This window comes from Muscardinus avellanarius (assembly GCF_963383645.1).
Source record: "Muscardinus avellanarius genome assembly, chromosome: 7".
Taxonomy (NCBI): Eukaryota; Metazoa; Chordata; class Mammalia; order Rodentia; family Gliridae; genus Muscardinus; species Muscardinus avellanarius.
This window is the reverse complement of record NC_137793.1, coordinates 83,120,732-83,139,700: the sequence shown is the minus strand read 5'-3', so window position 1 is coordinate 83,139,700 and position 18,969 is coordinate 83,120,732. Positions and strand designations below refer to the sequence as shown.

General features: G+C 38.3%; 1 protein-coding gene across 1 annotated transcript; it reads left to right on the top strand.

The window, feature by feature from the left end:
* Window positions 1-649: 649 nt before the first annotated feature.
* On the top strand, window positions 650-18,641 carry C4BPB (complement component 4 binding protein beta; the record flags this gene model as incomplete). Its single annotated transcript, XM_080698721.1, is given in 7 exon segments — window positions 650-740; window positions 9,285-9,458; window positions 10,645-10,778; window positions 10,782-10,821; window positions 15,668-15,761; window positions 17,556-17,682; window positions 18,498-18,641. Coding segments are annotated over 7 exon segments (804 nt in total).
* Window positions 18,642-18,969: the final 328 nt, after the last annotated feature.

Here is an 18,969-nt window from a genome sequence, read left to right as displayed (position 1 = left end):
ATCTTTAAATTCTTTAAATGTTGTTTCCAAGTGAGAGTGATGATCTCCAGGAAGCCTTTTCCATGCAGTAAGAGCTGGGCTTTGCATCCATTGCAGGCAGGCAGGCTAGAGTCCAATAAATATATACACATGCTAACAGTCATGTCTGACCACATTGGAAACAAGACAAATTGCCTGGTGAATGGAAGGTACCAGAGAAATTTAGTCTGTAAAGTGTCTCTTCTGTGGTGATGGAAGAGCAGTGTTAGAAGTACCCTTTTCATTTGGAGAACTCGTTCAAGGCCCTTCAGGGCAGGATCTGACCACAAATTCCCCAAGGGTCCCCTTCTCTCGGTTACCTTTTTGCAGCTGCTGTCATTTCAACCTGATGCACGTGCCTCTCAGAGCTAAAGAGGACTGATGCAGTTTTCCTGAGTCATTGGAATTAGGGCTGGAGAGAAAAACAGGGTACCATTCATAGCCCCTAAAGACATAAAGTTGGCTTTTTGGGAATCAACTCCACTGGGGCGGATTTTTGGCTTCAAAATAGGTAGAAGTAGATATGTCCTTTGGTGAAGTCTGTCACAGTGATGTGGTCTCCAAGAAAGCTGTGGCTGTGGCTTGGAGAGAGCAGTCTTATTATGCCTGCCTCTGAGCCGGCTGTCACATCATGATCACAGCGCAGAAGCAGAGGAGAACCAAGACTCAGTGCGCTCACCAGTTGGTTTCCCATACAGATGAGCCGGCTCACCATCTCCTAGGTCAGTGGTGGTCATGTTTACACACAGTCTCCAAAGGTCTCCATAAATGTAATCTTAATATGTCACCACTCCCAAGAAAGAATGTGGAATTCCCAAAGGATATTATATCTTACAAACAAAATCTATTATTTTAAAGGAACAGTACATTTTTAGCTTTTTCTTTTCACTGGACAGAAGTCTGAGTAACAAGGAAAGTAATGAAATGCAGCTTTATCTAAATGGTTCCTTTAAGCCGGGCATGGGGGTGCACACTTGTATTCCCCGCACTTGGGAGGCTGAGACAGGAGGATCGCACAGGTTCGAAGCTAGCCTCAGCTACTTAAGTGAGGCTCTCAGCAACCTAGTGAGACCCTGTTTTCAAATAAAATATAAAATAGGTCTGAAAGTATAGTCTGGAGGTAGAAAGCCTCTGGGTTCCACCCCTAGTACCACCAAAAATAATAATAAATAAAGCTGGGCATGGTGGCGCACGCTGGTAATCCCCGTGTTTGATAGGCGGAGACAGGAGGATCGCGCAGGTTCGAAGCCAGCAGCGCTGGCTTAAGAGACCCTGTTTCCAAATTTAAAAAGTATAAAAAATAGGTCTGGGAGTGTAGCCCAGAGGTAGAAGGGTTTCCAGGAACCCCAGTACCACAAATAATAATAATAATAATAAATAAATAAATAAATGGTTCCTTTCATACCGTGGATGGTACAGGAGACTGTTACTGAAGAGATGATGGGCTGTGGGTAGTTCAGCATCCAGCAGCTTGGGGCTTGTTTTCTACGCACGGAGCTGCCTTCAGAAGGCTGCTTACTCTGCTCTGTAGCGGATGGTTTTCATCTGGTTGCTTGTAGCATGCTGTACTGTAATGACTCTTCTGATGCAGGTTTCTTTCTGCATCTAATACACTGTCTTCTGATGATCAATGTTTTTATTTAGTTATTTATTCTACCCATGTGAGGCATTTTAAGTCCTCTTATCGATGTTTGCACGTATTTAATCAGAATGTAATGTAACTTATGGGTTTTTTTTTGTTAGAAGTCTAAGTGGTTTGAGCTTTTAAGTCTAATGTCTATAGTAGTACCTTAAACTTTTGTCTTCTATAAAAGGATAAGTATGTTAACGCACAGTGGATTTTTTTTAAATACTTTTTTTCTTACTGATTTCAATTATAAACCAAGAGATATATTTCTCTGAAGAAATGTTCATCTCCTGGACAAATAAAACCATGCTAGAATATGTGAGTAATATGTGTTGCTTTTGTAATGAAAAATACAATAAAGTTATTTTTAATTAATTTTTAGTAATATTTTACTTTTAAAGGTTCTTTATTGGTACATCATGGTTATATATAATAGTAGTATTCCTTGTTGCATATTTGTATATGCACATAACACAATTTGGTCAGTTTTATTACCATTACCTCCTCTTTCCCTCACATCCCCTCGCCTACTGGTCTCCTGCCTCTAATTTACGCTTCTGTTTTCACAAGTTTTCACACACACACACACACACACACACACACACACACACACACTTTCTTTCCTTCTTTCCAGCTTATACATAAAAGAAAAAAACCATCTGTACCTTGGATTTGAGAGTCTAGTTTATTTTGCTTTCCATTTCCATCCATTTTCCTGCAAATGACACAATTTTGTTCTTCTTTCTAGCTGAATAAAACTCCATTGCGTATATATACCTCATTTTCTTTATCCATTCATCCATTAATGAGCACCTATGGGAATGCTTTCCCTTTCATGAACTTGATCAAAATAATCATTAGATAATACTTACATAAAGAAGTATGATAAAAGAACTTGAAACACCCTCCTTGGGGCGATAGCAACAGACAGAAAATAAAATATTATTAAGAACAATGAAGCATCTTCAAATTCCCTCAGTTCAGGGGTTCTTTGGATAGAACAAAGATGATTAATGAATTCTCTAAATTTGAAAGTGAGAATGCTTGTAAGTATTGATAAATATATTGTGCTTTAATAATATAACAGAAAAAGTAAAAATAATAAGGGTGTGCTATGGAAGGTGAAAGATGTCCAGTCACTTTTCCAAGAGCTGCCTAATTCAGCCATCAAGCCATCCTTTAAAAGGCTCGGAGAGCCTGAAACCATCCTTCAGTTTTCACGCATTTAAGTGTTGCATATAATAATTTAGGAGAGTCATAACATGAAACCCATTCCTGGAGTTTGGGTAGGAAACCTAGAATTAGATGATAATTCCCTCTACTCCTTTCTCTATTTCTCTCCTTAGAAATGCTAAAAATATATTTAGTTAAAGCCAGGTGTGGTGGCACACACTTGTAATTCTCGTGCTTGGGAGGCTGAGACAGGAGGATCGCACAGGTTCGAAGCCAGCCTCAGCTACTTAGGCTCTCAGCAACTTGGTGAGACCCTGTTTTCAAATAGAATATAAAATAGGTCTGGGACCCCCAGTACCACCCCCCAAAAATATATATATATATTCAAATGACATCAATTTATCTGTAATTCTAAAATTAAAATCTTTGAAAACAGTTTTCTTCAAACTCATTTGACAGTGAAACCTGACCTGAACTACTGAGGATATTTATAGTCTCTATATAGCCCATTTAGTGTGAATAATTTTATATTTCGTGAGGAAATATTAGATAATAATGTATGCAATTTGGACTTTTTAACATTCTGATACCTCTTTACCTGAAGTGAGCCATTGAGATAAAGATGTGTTTACAATTATTTTTGTTTTATATATTGTTATGCTTTTATTAATGCATCACAGTCTCACATCATAGTGTATATCATGTTGACAATGACATACATGTACACGCTCTTGGTGCTCCTCTCCCCCTCCCCATTTTCCTCCCTCCCAATAGAGAGTACCCAGATTGACGTTGGTATATATTCACATGTATGCACATAGTCTATGGTAGTCTTTTTATTAATGAACTTGAGTCTTTCTCCACCTCTACTCTTATATCTCCTCGCTGGCTTCCCTGAGGTTTCTTCTCATCATCTGGGGTCTCTCTTGTATCCCAATTTCTCCCTATCCTGCACATATTAAAGAAAACATATGAAACTATAAAACATTAAAGAAATTGAAGACCTTGGAAGATGGAAAGATCTCCCTTGCTCATGGATAGGCAGAATAAATATCAAAATGGCCATTCTGCCAAAAGTGATCTATAGATTCAATGCAATTTCCATTAAAATATGAGCAACATTCCTCATAGACCTAGAAAAATCAGTTATGAATTTTATATGAAGAAATAAAAGACCCAGAATAGCCAAAGCAATCCTCAGCAACAAGAACCAGGCAGGAGGCATCACAATCCCGGACTTCAAATTATACTATAGAGCAATAGTAGTAAAAACAACATGGTACTGGCACAACAGGCAGACTGACCGGTGGAACAGAATAGAAGATACAGAAACAAACCCACACACCTATAGTCAATTAATCTTTGACAAAGGAGCCAAACTCATAAGCTGGAGAAAAGACAGCCTTTTCAACAAATGGTGCTGGGAGAACTAGCTATACATTTGTAGAAAGATGGAACTGAATCCTTACTTGCACTGTGCAAAGGAATCAACTCGAGATGGATCAAAGACTTAGAAATTAGACCAGAGACTGTGAAGTTATTAGAGGAGGGAATAGGCTCAACATTCCAACATACAGGCACAGGAGGTAAGTTTCTCAACAAGACCTCCAAAGCTCAGGAAATTAAAGCAAAAATTAACAAGTGGGATGGCATCAAACTAAAAAGTTTCTTCTCATCAAAAGAATCCGCCAAGAACCTAAAGAGAAAGCCTACACAATGGGAGAAGATCTTTACCAGCCACCACTCTGATAGAGGGCTAATATCTAGAATATATAAAAAGCTCAAAAGACTTCACACTAGCAAAACAAATAACCCAATCAAGAAATGGGCAACTGAGCTGAATAGACACTTCACAAAAGAAGAGATACAAATGGCCAATAGATATATGAAAAGATGTTCAACATCACTAGCCACCAGGGAGATGCAAATTAAAACAATACTGAGATTCCATTTAATAAAGAAATCAAATAACAACAAATGCTGGTGAGGATGTGGGAGAAGAGGAACCCTCTTACACTGTTGGTGGGAGTGCAAAGTAGTTCAGCCACTATGGGGATCAGTGTGGAGATTCCTTAGAAAACAGGGAATAGATCCACCATATGATCCGGCTATACTACTTCTGGGTATCTTTCCAAAGGGGTTAAAACTACAGTAACATATTCATACCCATGTTCATAGCAGCACAATTCGTAATAGCCAAAATATGGAACCAACCTAACTCTCCATCAACAGATGAATGGATTGCAAAATTATGGACCCAGTCCCAGTTTTCTAAGGACTACTCTCCACACTGATCTCCATAGTGACTTACAATTACTTTTTATAGAATATTCTATTTTATGTCCATATTTATTTAGGACTAAGTTAAATTTTTATTTTTAATCCTTTAATATATATATATATATATATATATATATATATACACATACATACATACTTCTATATGAGACAATGAAGAACATGTATTCTTTAAGAAGTTGACTGTGGTATGTTAGGAAAAATTATTCAAAACTTTGGGCTAGGCAAAAAGGTCACTGGAATAAATTTCCAGTGAGTTTTTAGGCATATTTTTCACAGGGCCTCTGGATTATCAAGCCTAGAGGAACATTAAAGTTTGAGATTCTGTTAACTAGGTTCTTTTACAACCCTCTAAGAAAGAGACTAATTTGTAGCAATTTATGAAAGTGCAATTTTTTCTTATCTGAGAATTTATGATTATTGATCATAGCAAAACAAATTTTGTCCTTTTTCATTAATTTTCATCATATAGAAAAATTTATTACAAATGTTCTGTATGATATCAACTAGTTTTGCATCTATTAAAAAAGTTATTTCTGAATGCTTTTGACTATATAAGTCTCTCAAATTCTTCTCTGAACCAGTTGTAGCGTCTTAATGCTTTCTCACAAATTAATGAACGGTTGAATAAAATCGTTGACGCATTAATTTTATATTTACAGAAATGTCATGGTGGAAATCACACTTTAGAAGGTGGTAGCACTATAGAAGTTCACATACTAGTGGAGAAAAGTTAAGATACAAAAAAGGGCAGTGTTCAACAAATGATAAGCGATCAGTATGTTTTTTTTTTTTTTTTCAGAAGGGAGGCTGTGGTTTTTATCATTTTTATTATTTTATTGTATTTTATATTTTTGCAGGTCTCGGGATGGAACCCAGGGCATTCTACCTCCAAGCTAACCCCTCCCCTATTTTTTATTCTTTATTTTGAAACAGACTCTTACTGATTTGCAAAGGGCCTCACTAAGTAGCTGAGGCTGTCAGAAATGCCATCCTCTGGTTTCAGTTTCCCAAATGCTGGGATTACAAGGGTGCACCACCACGCCCAGCAGGGGGCTGTGGTTTTTAAATGCCTGTATTGTTTGTATATGTGTGTGTTACTGGGGATTAAACCCAGGGGCAATCTACTTCCAAGCCATACCCTCAGCCCTATATTCTTTTTTATTTTGAAACAGGGTCTCACTGAGTTTGGAGGGCCTTGCTAAATTGTTGAGGTAGGTCTTGAACCTGTGATCCTCCTGTCTCAGCCTACAGAGTACTGGGATTATAGGCCTGTACCACTGCACCTGGCTGCCTGTATTCTTTTCCTTTGTTTCTACATTGTTTTTATTTGTTTAACAGACAACTCTGCCATGTAATGGGGCACAGTGGTAGGAATACACACACAAATGAAGCACAGACCCTTTCCTTCAATTCTTAACACTGTTTAGGGAAGGAAGGAATAAAACCTTTCCTCTACCCTCTTAAATTCAGTAATAGCAGGGACCTGCAAATTAAACCAAAGCCAGACTAACAAAAAAAGAATCAGAACTTACTTGCTCATGCAACTGAAATATGTGTGGGAGAGCGAGTGGTGAGTAGTTAAAGGGAGTGGGTAGAATCGGGGGTCATATACCATCTTAATTGATGGAGGGGTGGACAAAAATGTATTTAGAGGAAAATAGATGACTTTTGGAAAGATAATGGGCTTTAAGAAGAATAAACAGGAGCTAAGACAATTTGTAATAATGTTTAGCCCTTGTAGGTCTATGTGGTCTTTTTCAAGGCCATCAGCTCCTCTGGAGAAGGGATTGGGGATAGGCTATTTGCATTCTCCCTTCTGAGAGTACATCTGCAATGCAGAGGAATTTATATCTACCTTATTTTCTAGAAGTTTCTGTTTTTAGTCAAATAAGGGAAGCTCCAAGAAAGCTCCCCCAACCCCTGCCAACATCTACTGGATCTGAAATGTCTTCAGCTTAAAATAACCTTCATACCAAAGTGACATATTTGGGAATGGCAATTCTGAACTCTTTCAGATGAAGGACATAAACAGATTATCACAAAGCAATAATGAGCGGGGAGAAGAATGATATTTAAAACCTTATTGTGTTTTAAAATTTATTATTTTATTTAAACATAAAATATATGGAAATTTTATCCCAGCATTATAATTGGTGCACGAAGAACCAACTCAGTGGTGTAATAGTCATGAACAAAGCTGGACATAGTGGTGCACACTTGTAATCCCAGTACTTGGGTTCAAGGCCAGCCTTAAAACTTAGTGAGGCCCTCCACAATTCAGTAAGATCTTATTTCAAAATAAAATAGGAAGCTGGATGTGGAGGCGCATGCTTGTAATCCCAGCATTTGGGAGGCTGATACAGGAGGATCATGATTTGTGTACAGCCTCCATTACTTAGGCCCTTTGCAACCTAGTGAGACCCTGTTTCAAAATTAAGAATAAAAAATAGGGCAGGGGATATAGCACAGAGGTAGAATGCCCCTAGGTTCCATCCCCCAGTACCACAAAATACACACATACATACATACATACATACATACATACATACATAAAATAGGACTGTGGGTACAGCTAAGAGGTAGAATGCCCCCTGGGCTCACTCTCCAGCAACATTGTGTTCTACCTCTGACATACATCCCCAGCTTTATTTTTATTTATTTTGAAACAGTATCATTAGGATAATAAGTCTCACTACTTGCTTAAGGCTGTCCTCCAACCTGTGATCCTCCTGTCTCAGCCTCCCAGGTACTGGGATTACAAGCATGTGCCTCCATGCCTAACTTCAAGCAATTTAATTTGTTTTAAATCCTGAGACCAAAGCTTTCCTCTCACTTCTCTCTTCATTCCTTTGTTTAACTCTGGACCCAGGCCCAATCTGGCCCCAGGAAGAGCCACAGAATGGGAAGCTTGTCACACTCCCGGTGAGGACAATGTGTCTGTACAGGACTTTGGAGCTCTTAGGCTAGCTCCTTGCTGGGAAGCCAGAAAGCTGGAGGAACAGAAACAGGTAAGGTTAGCTTCCTTGAGCTTTTAGTCTTCTGTGCTGCTTTATCTGGTGTTTGGAAAAGGGAAAGGAGATAGTGCTCAGAGCTGGGCTTAGCTAAGTTAGCACCATTGATTGTCACCCAGTCCTCTACCCCCAGTGCTAGACAGAGTTGCAGAAAGTGGACTGTAAACACTGGCCAATATTGACAGAAATCAAGGTCATGGCAAGACCGGTAGGCCCACTGTTGGGAGAGGATAAATCTGAAGTTTAAAGGGATAGGTCAAATGGATTTGCCTTCCCAGAAACTAGGAAATTACTAAAGCCAGGTTTTAAATCAGGCAGATCTTTAACCACCTCTTTGGGCTTTTTTGCAAGGTCCCTCTCCATACCAATTTCTTTATTGCTATTTTCATTTTCGGTAGCAGGAGGATTTAACTTATTGGCAATTTTTGAGGGAAAGAAAATCAATATAACATTTTTGCTAATTTTTGCTAAGATGCAAGTAGCTAGTGGTCTGGTCTTGAGCACTGTTAGAAGATCTATTTTGATCCAAACCAGGAGCCTGGGTTGGGTTAATTTCAGCCTGGGTCAAGTAGTTGATTGCCAGATGTTCTGTCAAATCGTATGCTATCTCCTAACAGTTGCATGGCTAACTTCTGCCTCAGATGGTACGTATGCTTTCCTTAAACTCAGCTTATAAGCACTTGATGTCTAGGGTTTTAATAACATTTACCTTTATGATATTTCATTCTTTTATTGAAAAATCTCAAATTACTTCTCCTAATGCTCTGCTTTCATAAAGGGCTTATTATCTCTAATGATCATCCTGCTCTCTGAAGTAAATAGTTTCTATTGACTTCCACTTTCTTTTCTGGGAACGTAGCAAGTACCAGATTCAAAATCTTGAGACATCATACCTATTATAAGTTGTAGGACTGTTATTTGGGAATGAGGTTGTTTACTTGGGAGTGGCTAACTTGTGGCTGAATTTGAGTGAAATGCCTGTTCCTTTTGGAAATCTTTAGTAAGGGAGGGACAGGGATAAACATGGACGTGGGAAAGTTCAAAGAAATCAGGATCGTCAATCCAGTAAAATAACACTTGGAGGCAGAAATCGAGTAGGGGCTTCCTCGCAGCACATGATAAGCTAAGTGAACCTGTTTTCTTTTTCCTTCTAGGAGACAGCTGTCTGGGTCTTCCTCCAGTAGACAATAGTGTATTTGTTGCAAAGGAGGTGGAAGGACAGATTCTGGGGACATACGTTTGTATCAAGGGCTACCACCTGGTAGGAAAGAAAACCTTTCTTTGCAATGCCTCTGAAGGATGGGAGCCCTCCATTACTAAGTGCCTGTGTAAGCTGGATCTCTCCACTTTGCCCATATTGTCATACTGCTCTATTCTTTGACATCCCCTTTTCTGTAGGCCATGCTAAAATATCGTGACAAATTCTCAATTTGTATGAATCCACTTTTAAAGCAGTGTAGCGGGGGAATTTCTCTGGGAAGGTAAAAGATGGGTATTAATTTAGTTGTCTTAATAGAATCAGTTACTCTTATAGGTAGAAAATCTTTTTGGAGAGTGCTGAGGATTGAACCCAGGGCCTTATACATGCTAAGCACATGCTCTACCACTGAGCTACCCCCTCAGAAATAACTTTTGTCACATATTAAACTATTTTTATTCTCTGTAATTTTTGTAATCTTGTACTGCTTTATGAACTCTTATTATTGAAAATATATATACAAAAGTGAGAGATGTCAAATTAACATGCATCCTCATCTCACAGTTTCATCACTTATCAACATGTGGCAAATCCTGTTTCATCTGTATCCTCACTTTATTATTTTTAAGTAAGAACATTGTATTTTAGCTCGACATCATATAACTTTAAACTGGGAACAATTATGTTCTCAATTTACAAATGTGGTGAGATGAGAGTGGCCTGCTCAAGGTCACAAACTCCTTTATAGAGATCCTTTGTATTCTTTGTAGAGATGGAAATAATTAGGCCATAACCTTCTATTCTGTTTTTAAAATAGCTATATGGTTATCTATATAGCTACACCAGTATTTTTATCCCACATTCATATGAAGAAATTCACACCCCTCTGTATTCTTTCCTGGTTTTCCACACCGTGGAGAATACAACAAAATAAAACAAAAATGTAAATACATATTTCACTAGATAAAAGGGAAGGAAAGACTTGCTTAAAACATAGGTCCCAAGATTTTGAGCAATGTTTAACATAATAAGATAATGAACATACCTACTGGTGATTTCTAATTATGGCTTAATCACTCAGTTGCCAGTTCATGTAGTTTGTGTACTTGACCAAGCCCATTTCTGCCACACCTAATGGCAACCTAGACCTCTCATGCTCTATAGATACAGGCTGGTACTATGTATCTGTCCCTATTAAGAATAGATAGCTTTAAGCCCTAATTTACTATCTTCTCACTGAAGCCTGAGAAGGTCTGACTTCACTGTGACAGGCTTGAGCCTGGCCCTTTCAGATCACTGCCTGTTTTCTTCTTCAGTGGGCCACTGTCCTGCCCCCGTGTTGGTGAATGGCACGTTCAATTCTTCAGGGCCTGTGAATATAGATGACAAAATCATGTTTACATGCAATGACCACTACATCCTGAAGGGCAGCAGTTGGAGCCAGTGTCTATAAGACCACACCTGGGAGCCTCCCTTTCCCATCTGCAAGAGTAGTAAGTACTAGAGACATAATCGGGGTCCCAAGAAACCGACTAGCAGAGTCACCCTAGGCACTCCCCCATCCCTGCAATGTTCCCTTCTTTTATAGCTGGGAAAAGTTTAGGATCTAGCAGACAGTCAAGAAACAAACGGATCTCACGGAAGCAAATCTCAACTCAAGTGATATTCCAGTCAAATGAACAGCATCCAAAAAACAGCTTTTCCTAGGTTCCAGTAGGAGTCCTGTCCTACTAGGTCCAATGAAAGATAGTTTGGGGGCATTGACTATTATAATTTTTACATTTTAACTTCAAAATAGTGGCTTAAAGTTTTTATTTGAAAAATATGCAAAACAACAAATCATCCCTTGCAAAATTATATAATAAAAGGAGAAAGTTCCTCTTTGTATCACTATACTGTCTTACCTCTCAGAGGTAATTACTTGGATGTATTTATTTCATGTCTTTTTCTTACATTTATGCAAACATTTAAAACAAACGATTTACATTTAGGTGTTTTATCTATTTTGAGTTAATATTTGTATATGGTGTTAGGTAAGGGCCCAATTTTATTCTTTTGCATGTAGTTATTATTTTTCAACAATATTTAGTGAAAAGATTATTTCCTTCACCAAATGTTCTTGGAAACCTTGTAAAAAATAACTTGACCATATATGGAAGAAAAAACAAACATATCAAATTTAATCAGGAAACCAAGCATGGGGAGGAGGGAGGGAGAGGGAAGGGTTAGGGATTGGGTAGGGGCTGATTGGGTGATGTGTGCGTGTATAGCTCCATGAGTTTTTTTTTTTTTAATCCCATTAAGATGTAAGACTACAATGCACCAATAAAAATGTATTTAAAAATAAATAAATAAATAAAACATCCAAATAAAATGTTTTAAAACTAAATAAACATTAAATAATCATTGGTGTGTATATCTATAAAATTAAACCTTGCTATACATACTTTTTGAATTGCTGTTTTTCATATAGCAATACACCTGAGCACTTTTTCAAACCAGTATTATGGGTTTACCTATTGCTGTGTGTGAGTGTGTGTGTGTGTGTGTGTGTGTGTGTGTGTCTGTATGTGTGCATTTGCGTGGTACTAGAGATTGAATCCAGAAGCATTCTACCTCTGAATTACACCCCCAGCCCTATTTTATTTTTTATTTGGAAACAGAGTCTCACTAAGTTGCAGAGGGCCTCATAAAGTTGCTGAGGCTGGCTGTGAACTGAGATCTTCCTGTCTCAGCCTCTCAAAAGTACTGGAATAGGAAGAGTGTGCCACTATACTTGGCTTACGTACTGCTTTTAATAACTGCATATAAGTATATCATGATTTACTGCATATCTCTCATATTGATAAACATTTACTTTCTTTTCATATTTTTGCTATTATGAACAATGCTGAAATGAATGTTTTATACTCCCATATTCCTCCCCCCACATCCTTATGTCTATGCTATCATTTATTTAGGATGGATTAGTAGAATGATATCTGTGTTGAAGGTTGTCATTATTTCAAAATTTATGTAAAAAAAATCCAAGAAATCCTACTAAAAAGCAATACAGACTGGTATATAAAATAAATATTGGAAAATATCAAGTGGTTTTACCTTTTTATTAAGAACTATCAGTTGAATATTAAGGTATAAAAATAAAGTTAAAAATAAAAGACATCAAGCAGGATTTGAGTAAAAGAAAATATATGGCAATGTCCTGGATGGGCTGACTGAATAATACAGTGCAATCCCCACCAGCATTTTAAATAAAAAAAATAAGAAACCAAATATTAATTTAAAAGTCTTACTTGGAATAGTAAATATATAACATGGGCAGTTTATTTACTTAGTTTTGGAAAATCATGATTAATGTTCATATTTGGCTGGATCAAATGAGAGAGAACACTTGCCTTATCACATAGTAAAATGTACAACAATGTTATAAGAAAAATAGTATTAACACGTCAAATTATAGGTGCTATAAATTAGCATACTATTAAAACAGCAATGTATTGGGGACAGAGATAAGACAATTCATTTTAAACCCATGAAAACATTTGTGTTCAATGATAATGATATAATCGTCTATTTGGAAGAAGACAAAGTTGGGGCTGTAGCTCCCACCATGTTAAAAAATAGATTTCAGCTGGGTTTAAGTATATAAAAAATTATTAAGTTGTTAAAAGAAAACATGAGAACATTCATTATCTTGGGATGGGAAAGACCTCCCCAAACAGTAACATAAAACTCAGAAGTCATAAAGGGAGAATAAGGACCCATGTAACTAAAACTTAAAAATCGAAACTTAAGTATACTACAGGACATCCCGGAAATGAAAAGATAATAACAGATTTGAAGAAAATATTTGTAACATATTTGATAGGTAAATAGTATTTTAAGTATACAAAGAGGTCCTAGAAATCAGTAAGGAAAAGACAACCTGTTATAAAAATGGCAAAGTTGCCAGGCGTGGTGGCACATGCTTGTACTTTAGTAGGTGGGAGGCCGAGACAAGAGGATGGTAGGTTCCAGACCAGCCTCAGCAACTATCAAGGCCCTGTTTCAAAACAAATATACAAAAAAGGCTGAATGTATAGCTTGGAGCTATAAGAATCTAACTAGCTCTAGATTCAATCCCCAGTACAATAAATAAATAAATAAATGGCAGAGTTCTGTATGGATAGACAATTACAACATTCTGATTTCAATGGCATTTCTATTCTCCAGTTTTAGTAAACATTACTAATAAGTATGGAACTGTAATTAAAATTAGATAATTTTTTACTAAACATATTAGTAAAAATTGAAATGTTGATTTTGCCTAATATTCAGAATATGAGAAAACAGCCATTTATATCAGTGATGTGTTTTGGCAGTAGCTACTAAAATAATGGATAGGCAGTTTACAAGCATATACTACATATGCTCTTACTGAAGACAAGATGCATACATACTGTATGAAGTTGGGCTATAAACATGTAGATGATATGATTTTATGTCACTAGCTTGACACAGGTTTGAAATCTCATTTCTTCCAAACCTTTCTTATTTTCTTCTTTTAATTTAGCAATTCCTACCCTGGCTCCCAACCACAGGATTTCTACCTTTTTGTGTTACGTAATTATTCAAATCTTAGATACCTTGGTACATGTAACACACATTCTTTTCTATTTAAACCCCAGGTCCATATTACCTCCTTCAGTTCAGAACTGAACTCTTGAAAGTCACCAGAACTTTATCTAAGCTGGAATTCCTTGATCCAATTCCTTGATAGAAATTCTTTTTTATTTTCTCTACCCAGCCTTTAAATTCAGTCTTTGAGCTTTCGCAGGTTATCTTTATTTGGTGCTGGGGAGTGGACCGAGGGGCATTCTACCTCTAAGCTACACCCCAGCCCTAGTTTACTTTTTGTTTCGAAACGAGGTCTCAGTAAGTTGCTGAGGGCTTTGCTAAAGTACGGAAGCAGGCTTAAAACCTGCAATTCTCTTGCCTCAGCCTCCCAAATACTGGTATTACAGGCATGTGTTACCACTCCCAGCTTGCAGGTTCTTTATTAACTGCTTAAGCACTACATCTTTGCTGTAAATCATATATAGAAAATAAAATAAGAAAACAATTACCTACAACCTTACCATCAACAGATAATAGTTATAAGTACTCTGATATATAACTTTCCAGGCATTTTTTCTGTGCATATTTGTGTGTGACTGTGTGTGATTTTCAAAACTGGTATTATATTATACATAGTTTTATAATTTTTGTCTCTTTCTGACTTATTGTTTTTACAACCTTTATGTTTCAGTACTTATGTATCCACATAATCATTCTTAATTTAAGCTTTAACCTTGACCACTATGTTTCACCTCATACAATCTCAGAGCTGAAAAAAAAACCCTTAAAAATAATATTGAACCTGATCATCTTAAAATATTAGAAAGGAATCCAAGAGAGGTGAAATGGCTTTGGTGCCACACAGTAAGTGGGAGAGCCAGAACAAAAACTAACAACTCCGAGCCAGGCGTGGCAGGGCATGCTTGTAATCCCAATACTTGGGAGGCTGAGACAGGAGGATTGCAGGTTTACAGCCAGCTTCAGCTACTTTATGAGGCCTTCCACGACTTAGTGAGACCCTGTTTCAAAATAAAGAATAAAAGCCAGGCGTGGTGACACATGCTTGTAATCCCAGCATTTGGGAGGCTGAGACAGGAGGATCACGATTCACAGACAGCCTCAGCTACTTAGTGAGGCCTTTTGCAATTCAGTGATACCCTGTTTCAAAATAAAGAATAAAAAATAGGGCTGGAGGTGTAGCCCATCCCCAGTACTGTAAAAACAAAACAAAACAAACAAAACAAAACACCTTACAACTCCTTGTATATCACCCCTACTCTCTTTCCACAGTCCTACTGGCGTGTCCTCTTCCTTCCCAGCTCTGCTCTTCCTTATTTCTGAAGCTCTCACTTTTTACAACTTTGTTTCACAAAGGATATCGACCTCCATTTGAGCCCATGCCCTTTATCTTCTGTCCCAGGGAGCTACTTCCACCTTCTACCTTCAACTCTGGTGGTCTTGTACATTAACAATTAGCATCTTTACAATTTAAACTTTCCTTGAGTTCCTGCCAGTTAGAAAGTACTCCTGAATCCTCCATAACTCAGGGGTTGAGTCAGGGGATGGCTCCTTCCCATGGACAAATCTGGTTTTGATGAGAAGGACTTGGTTGAAGAATGTGTCCCCAGGTCGGACAGGCACTGCGCTGGAGCCTGCAGGAACGGGCACAGAAAGTTGCAGGTAGGGGGCGCTGTGCGCCGAGCACACTGGCCCTCACACCAGGCGTCTGTACTTTTCTCGCAGGAGACTGTGACCGTCCTGTGAAACCAGCTCACGGTTATTTTGAAGGAGGAAATTTCACCGCGGGATCCATCATTACTTATTACTGTAATGAGAGGTAAGTGCATTCAGCTTCAGCTTTCCAAATATGAAACCTTGCTCCTTGGAGCATTGTTTTGGGGAATGACCCAGTCTATGTCCATCTCGTCTCCTGATTTCCTACTGGTTTGAGGATTCTGGGCTCATTCTGATTTTGAGAGTTTTTTTTTTTTTTTTTTTTTTTTTAGCTCATTGATAGCTCTGTCCAATCCCTAGAAAACAGATGGATCTACTAAAGAATCTCGTTTATCCTAGTGAAAGTATCATTTTTTTCTTTCAGTTACAATCCAAGGACATTATGCTAAGTGAGATTAGTCAGTCACAAAAAATAAGAAATCAGATGCTTTCCCTAATATGTGAGAGTAAGGGAGAATTGGGTCATAGGAGGAACTCTAGATGAAAAAGAAAATTCTATGGAGGAGCAAACAAGACAACCTAAAGGAGGAGAAAGGAGGGGGGAAGAGGAAAATCTCTAAAACACACAATGTACTTAAACATATCGAAGTCAACCACTAAGCCGAGCAAGGGAGGGAAGGACGGGGAGGGAATGGGGTGGAAATTGGGTAGGGGTTAAATCAGTGATGTGTGCATGTCTCTACCCACAAGATTTTTTACCCCAATATGATGTATGAATATAATGCACCAATAAAAATTTAAAAATATATATTTTTCTAAAGAATTAAAGAACAAAACACTTAAAGAATACAAAAAATTCAGAAATATAAACATTTATTAGTATACAAATATAGACCCAGAACCAGGTGTGATGGTGCACACCTGTAATCCCAGTACTTGGGGGGCTGCAACAAGAGGATTGCAGGTTCACAGCCAGACTCAGCAATGTAAGCCATTTCAAAATAAAAATAAAACAAAATAGGGTTGGGAGGGTAGCTCAAAGGTAGAATGTCCTGGGTTCAATCCACAAAAAAGAAGAAAAAGAAGAGGAAGAAGAGGAGGAGGAGGAGGAGGAGGAGGAGGAGGAGGAAGAGGAGGCCCTTAAAGCAATTTACTAAAATTGAAGTCCAATCTTAGTTTAGCCTTCCTGGTCCTTCAGCCATGTGGGTCTCCTAGTCCTTTCTTTCCCTTACCTCAGTCTTACTGAGTCACGTGACCTCACTAACATTTCAATTTCATTATATACCTCTGTTGGACTCTTGTGTATGGGGGTGTACCAAGGGCCTTTTTCCTCTGAGCTATACCCTCAGCCCCCTTTTTAATTTTTGTATTGAAACAGAGTCTCACTAGGTTGCTGAACGTCTTACAACTAGGTTTGAAGCCTAGGTTTCTGAAGCTGTCTTTGAACCTGCGATCCTCCTGTCTCAGCCCCCCAAGTACTGGGAATACAGGTGTGTGCTACCACATCCGGCTCTCTGTTGGACTTCGAAATCAATTTTATATTTTCTGATTAGAAGCTACTGCATTTCTTTTAGCCCATTCACTAAGATTAGAAGTGTCTCTAACTCTGCTTTTTAGCGATTGATGGCAAATGCCATATTAGGTTATTGAATGACTAAGTGGTTCTTTTTTCAGTCAACTCACCCTAAAACTGTGCATAAACACGCCCATTTAGACTTTCTCACTTCTCTGTGTTTTATAGGTTGACTTGTCCCTTTCCTCTTTCTTCCCCCAGGAGAGTGGTTTTACTTTATAACTGCTTTATAGAGCTGAAATTACTTAAGCATGCATTAAGGTTCAGGGGCCGGGAGATAGATTCTATCACAGTATGAAGTACTGAAATACAACTGCCCCAAACAGCCTCAGTTTCCCCGTGGGGAAGGTGGAAAGGCTAAGTGTTATTCTAACATCTGTTCAGGTACCACTTAGTGGGCACACAGGAGCAGCAGTGCATTGATGGGGAGTGGAGTGGGGCGCTTCCAGTCTGTGAACAGATCCAGGAAGCTCCGGCACCAGCCCCACAGACTGGGTCTGAGAAGGCACTGGTAAGTATGGCTTCACATCTCTCGTTCACAGCTGTATTTCCAGCGCTTGGTATCGCTCCTGGTACATGCTCAGGAAATATCTTTTCCATTGGGATGTTTTTGAATGAGTGTGTCTTGGCCTGATTGTCAATGGCACCTCATGAACTCCCATTCATGTGTGAGGATATTCCCATTCACCACCTTTATCACCGTTGCCTCATAATGCCCTGCTGGTAGGAATCATTGTCTCATGTGCCTTAGAGTACAAGGTTCATAAATTCAATGCCTGAGATTTATAAGTATTGCTGTGAAAAGTCTCTAAATTTCTACGATCCAAAAAAAAAAAAACACTGAACTTTCCTATCAAGATGCTAAGGTCTATTTTCCTTGGGATTCTTTTAGTCCATATTTATTATTAGGAAAATATTTATAAGTATTTTTAAATCAGAAAATTGTAAATGATTCATCATGTTGAAGACCTAAATCTCTATCTACCCAAGCTCCCTGGTTCTGAGCCCCCGCCCCCTCAGAGACCTGCCTGCTACTTACTAATTTTAGAGTATAAAGCTGGATTTCAGGTCCTTTCATTTTAACTGTTAAGTTTTTGCTTTTTCACCAGCATAATGCCATATGCCTGTAATCCTAGTACTTGGGAGGCTGAAACAGGAGGATCACATGTTCAAGACCAGCTTCAGCAACTTAGCGAGGCCCTTAACAACCTGGTGATTTCCTGTTTCAAAATAAAAATGAAAAAGGTCTGGAATATGGCTCAGTGGTAGAATGCCCCCGAGTTCAATCCCCAGTAACTCTTCTCCCCCCAAAATTGCTTTCTCCAGCTTGCCTTTATGAAGAGTAAGGATCCTTGCCGTGCCATAGAGAACATTATGAAAAGATTAAATGGAAGTGGATTAACAATGGAAGAATTAAAATATTCTCTGGAGATGAAGAAAGCTGAATTGGAGGCAGACATACTCTTGTAACACCATCGCTGAGCAGACTGCTAATAGAAATATACCTATGAATAAATTTCCTTCCTGGTTCTGAAGCTGGTTTGGGATTGTCTCTTACTGAGCTGAAATGCAACGTGATAGTAGCCAACTGCAGTTGTATAATGTGTGTGTGTGTGTGTGTGTGTGTGTGTGTGTGTGTGTGTGTGAATGCATGTGTGAGTGAATTGTGGTACTTAGAATATAAAAGGCCAAACGTGGTAGTTGTCTGTTTAAGACCAGAATTGGTAACACTTAATAGACAGTGGAGAGTTTAATTTCCTGTCTGTAAGGAGAACACGGAAGCCTGGATCTTAGCTAA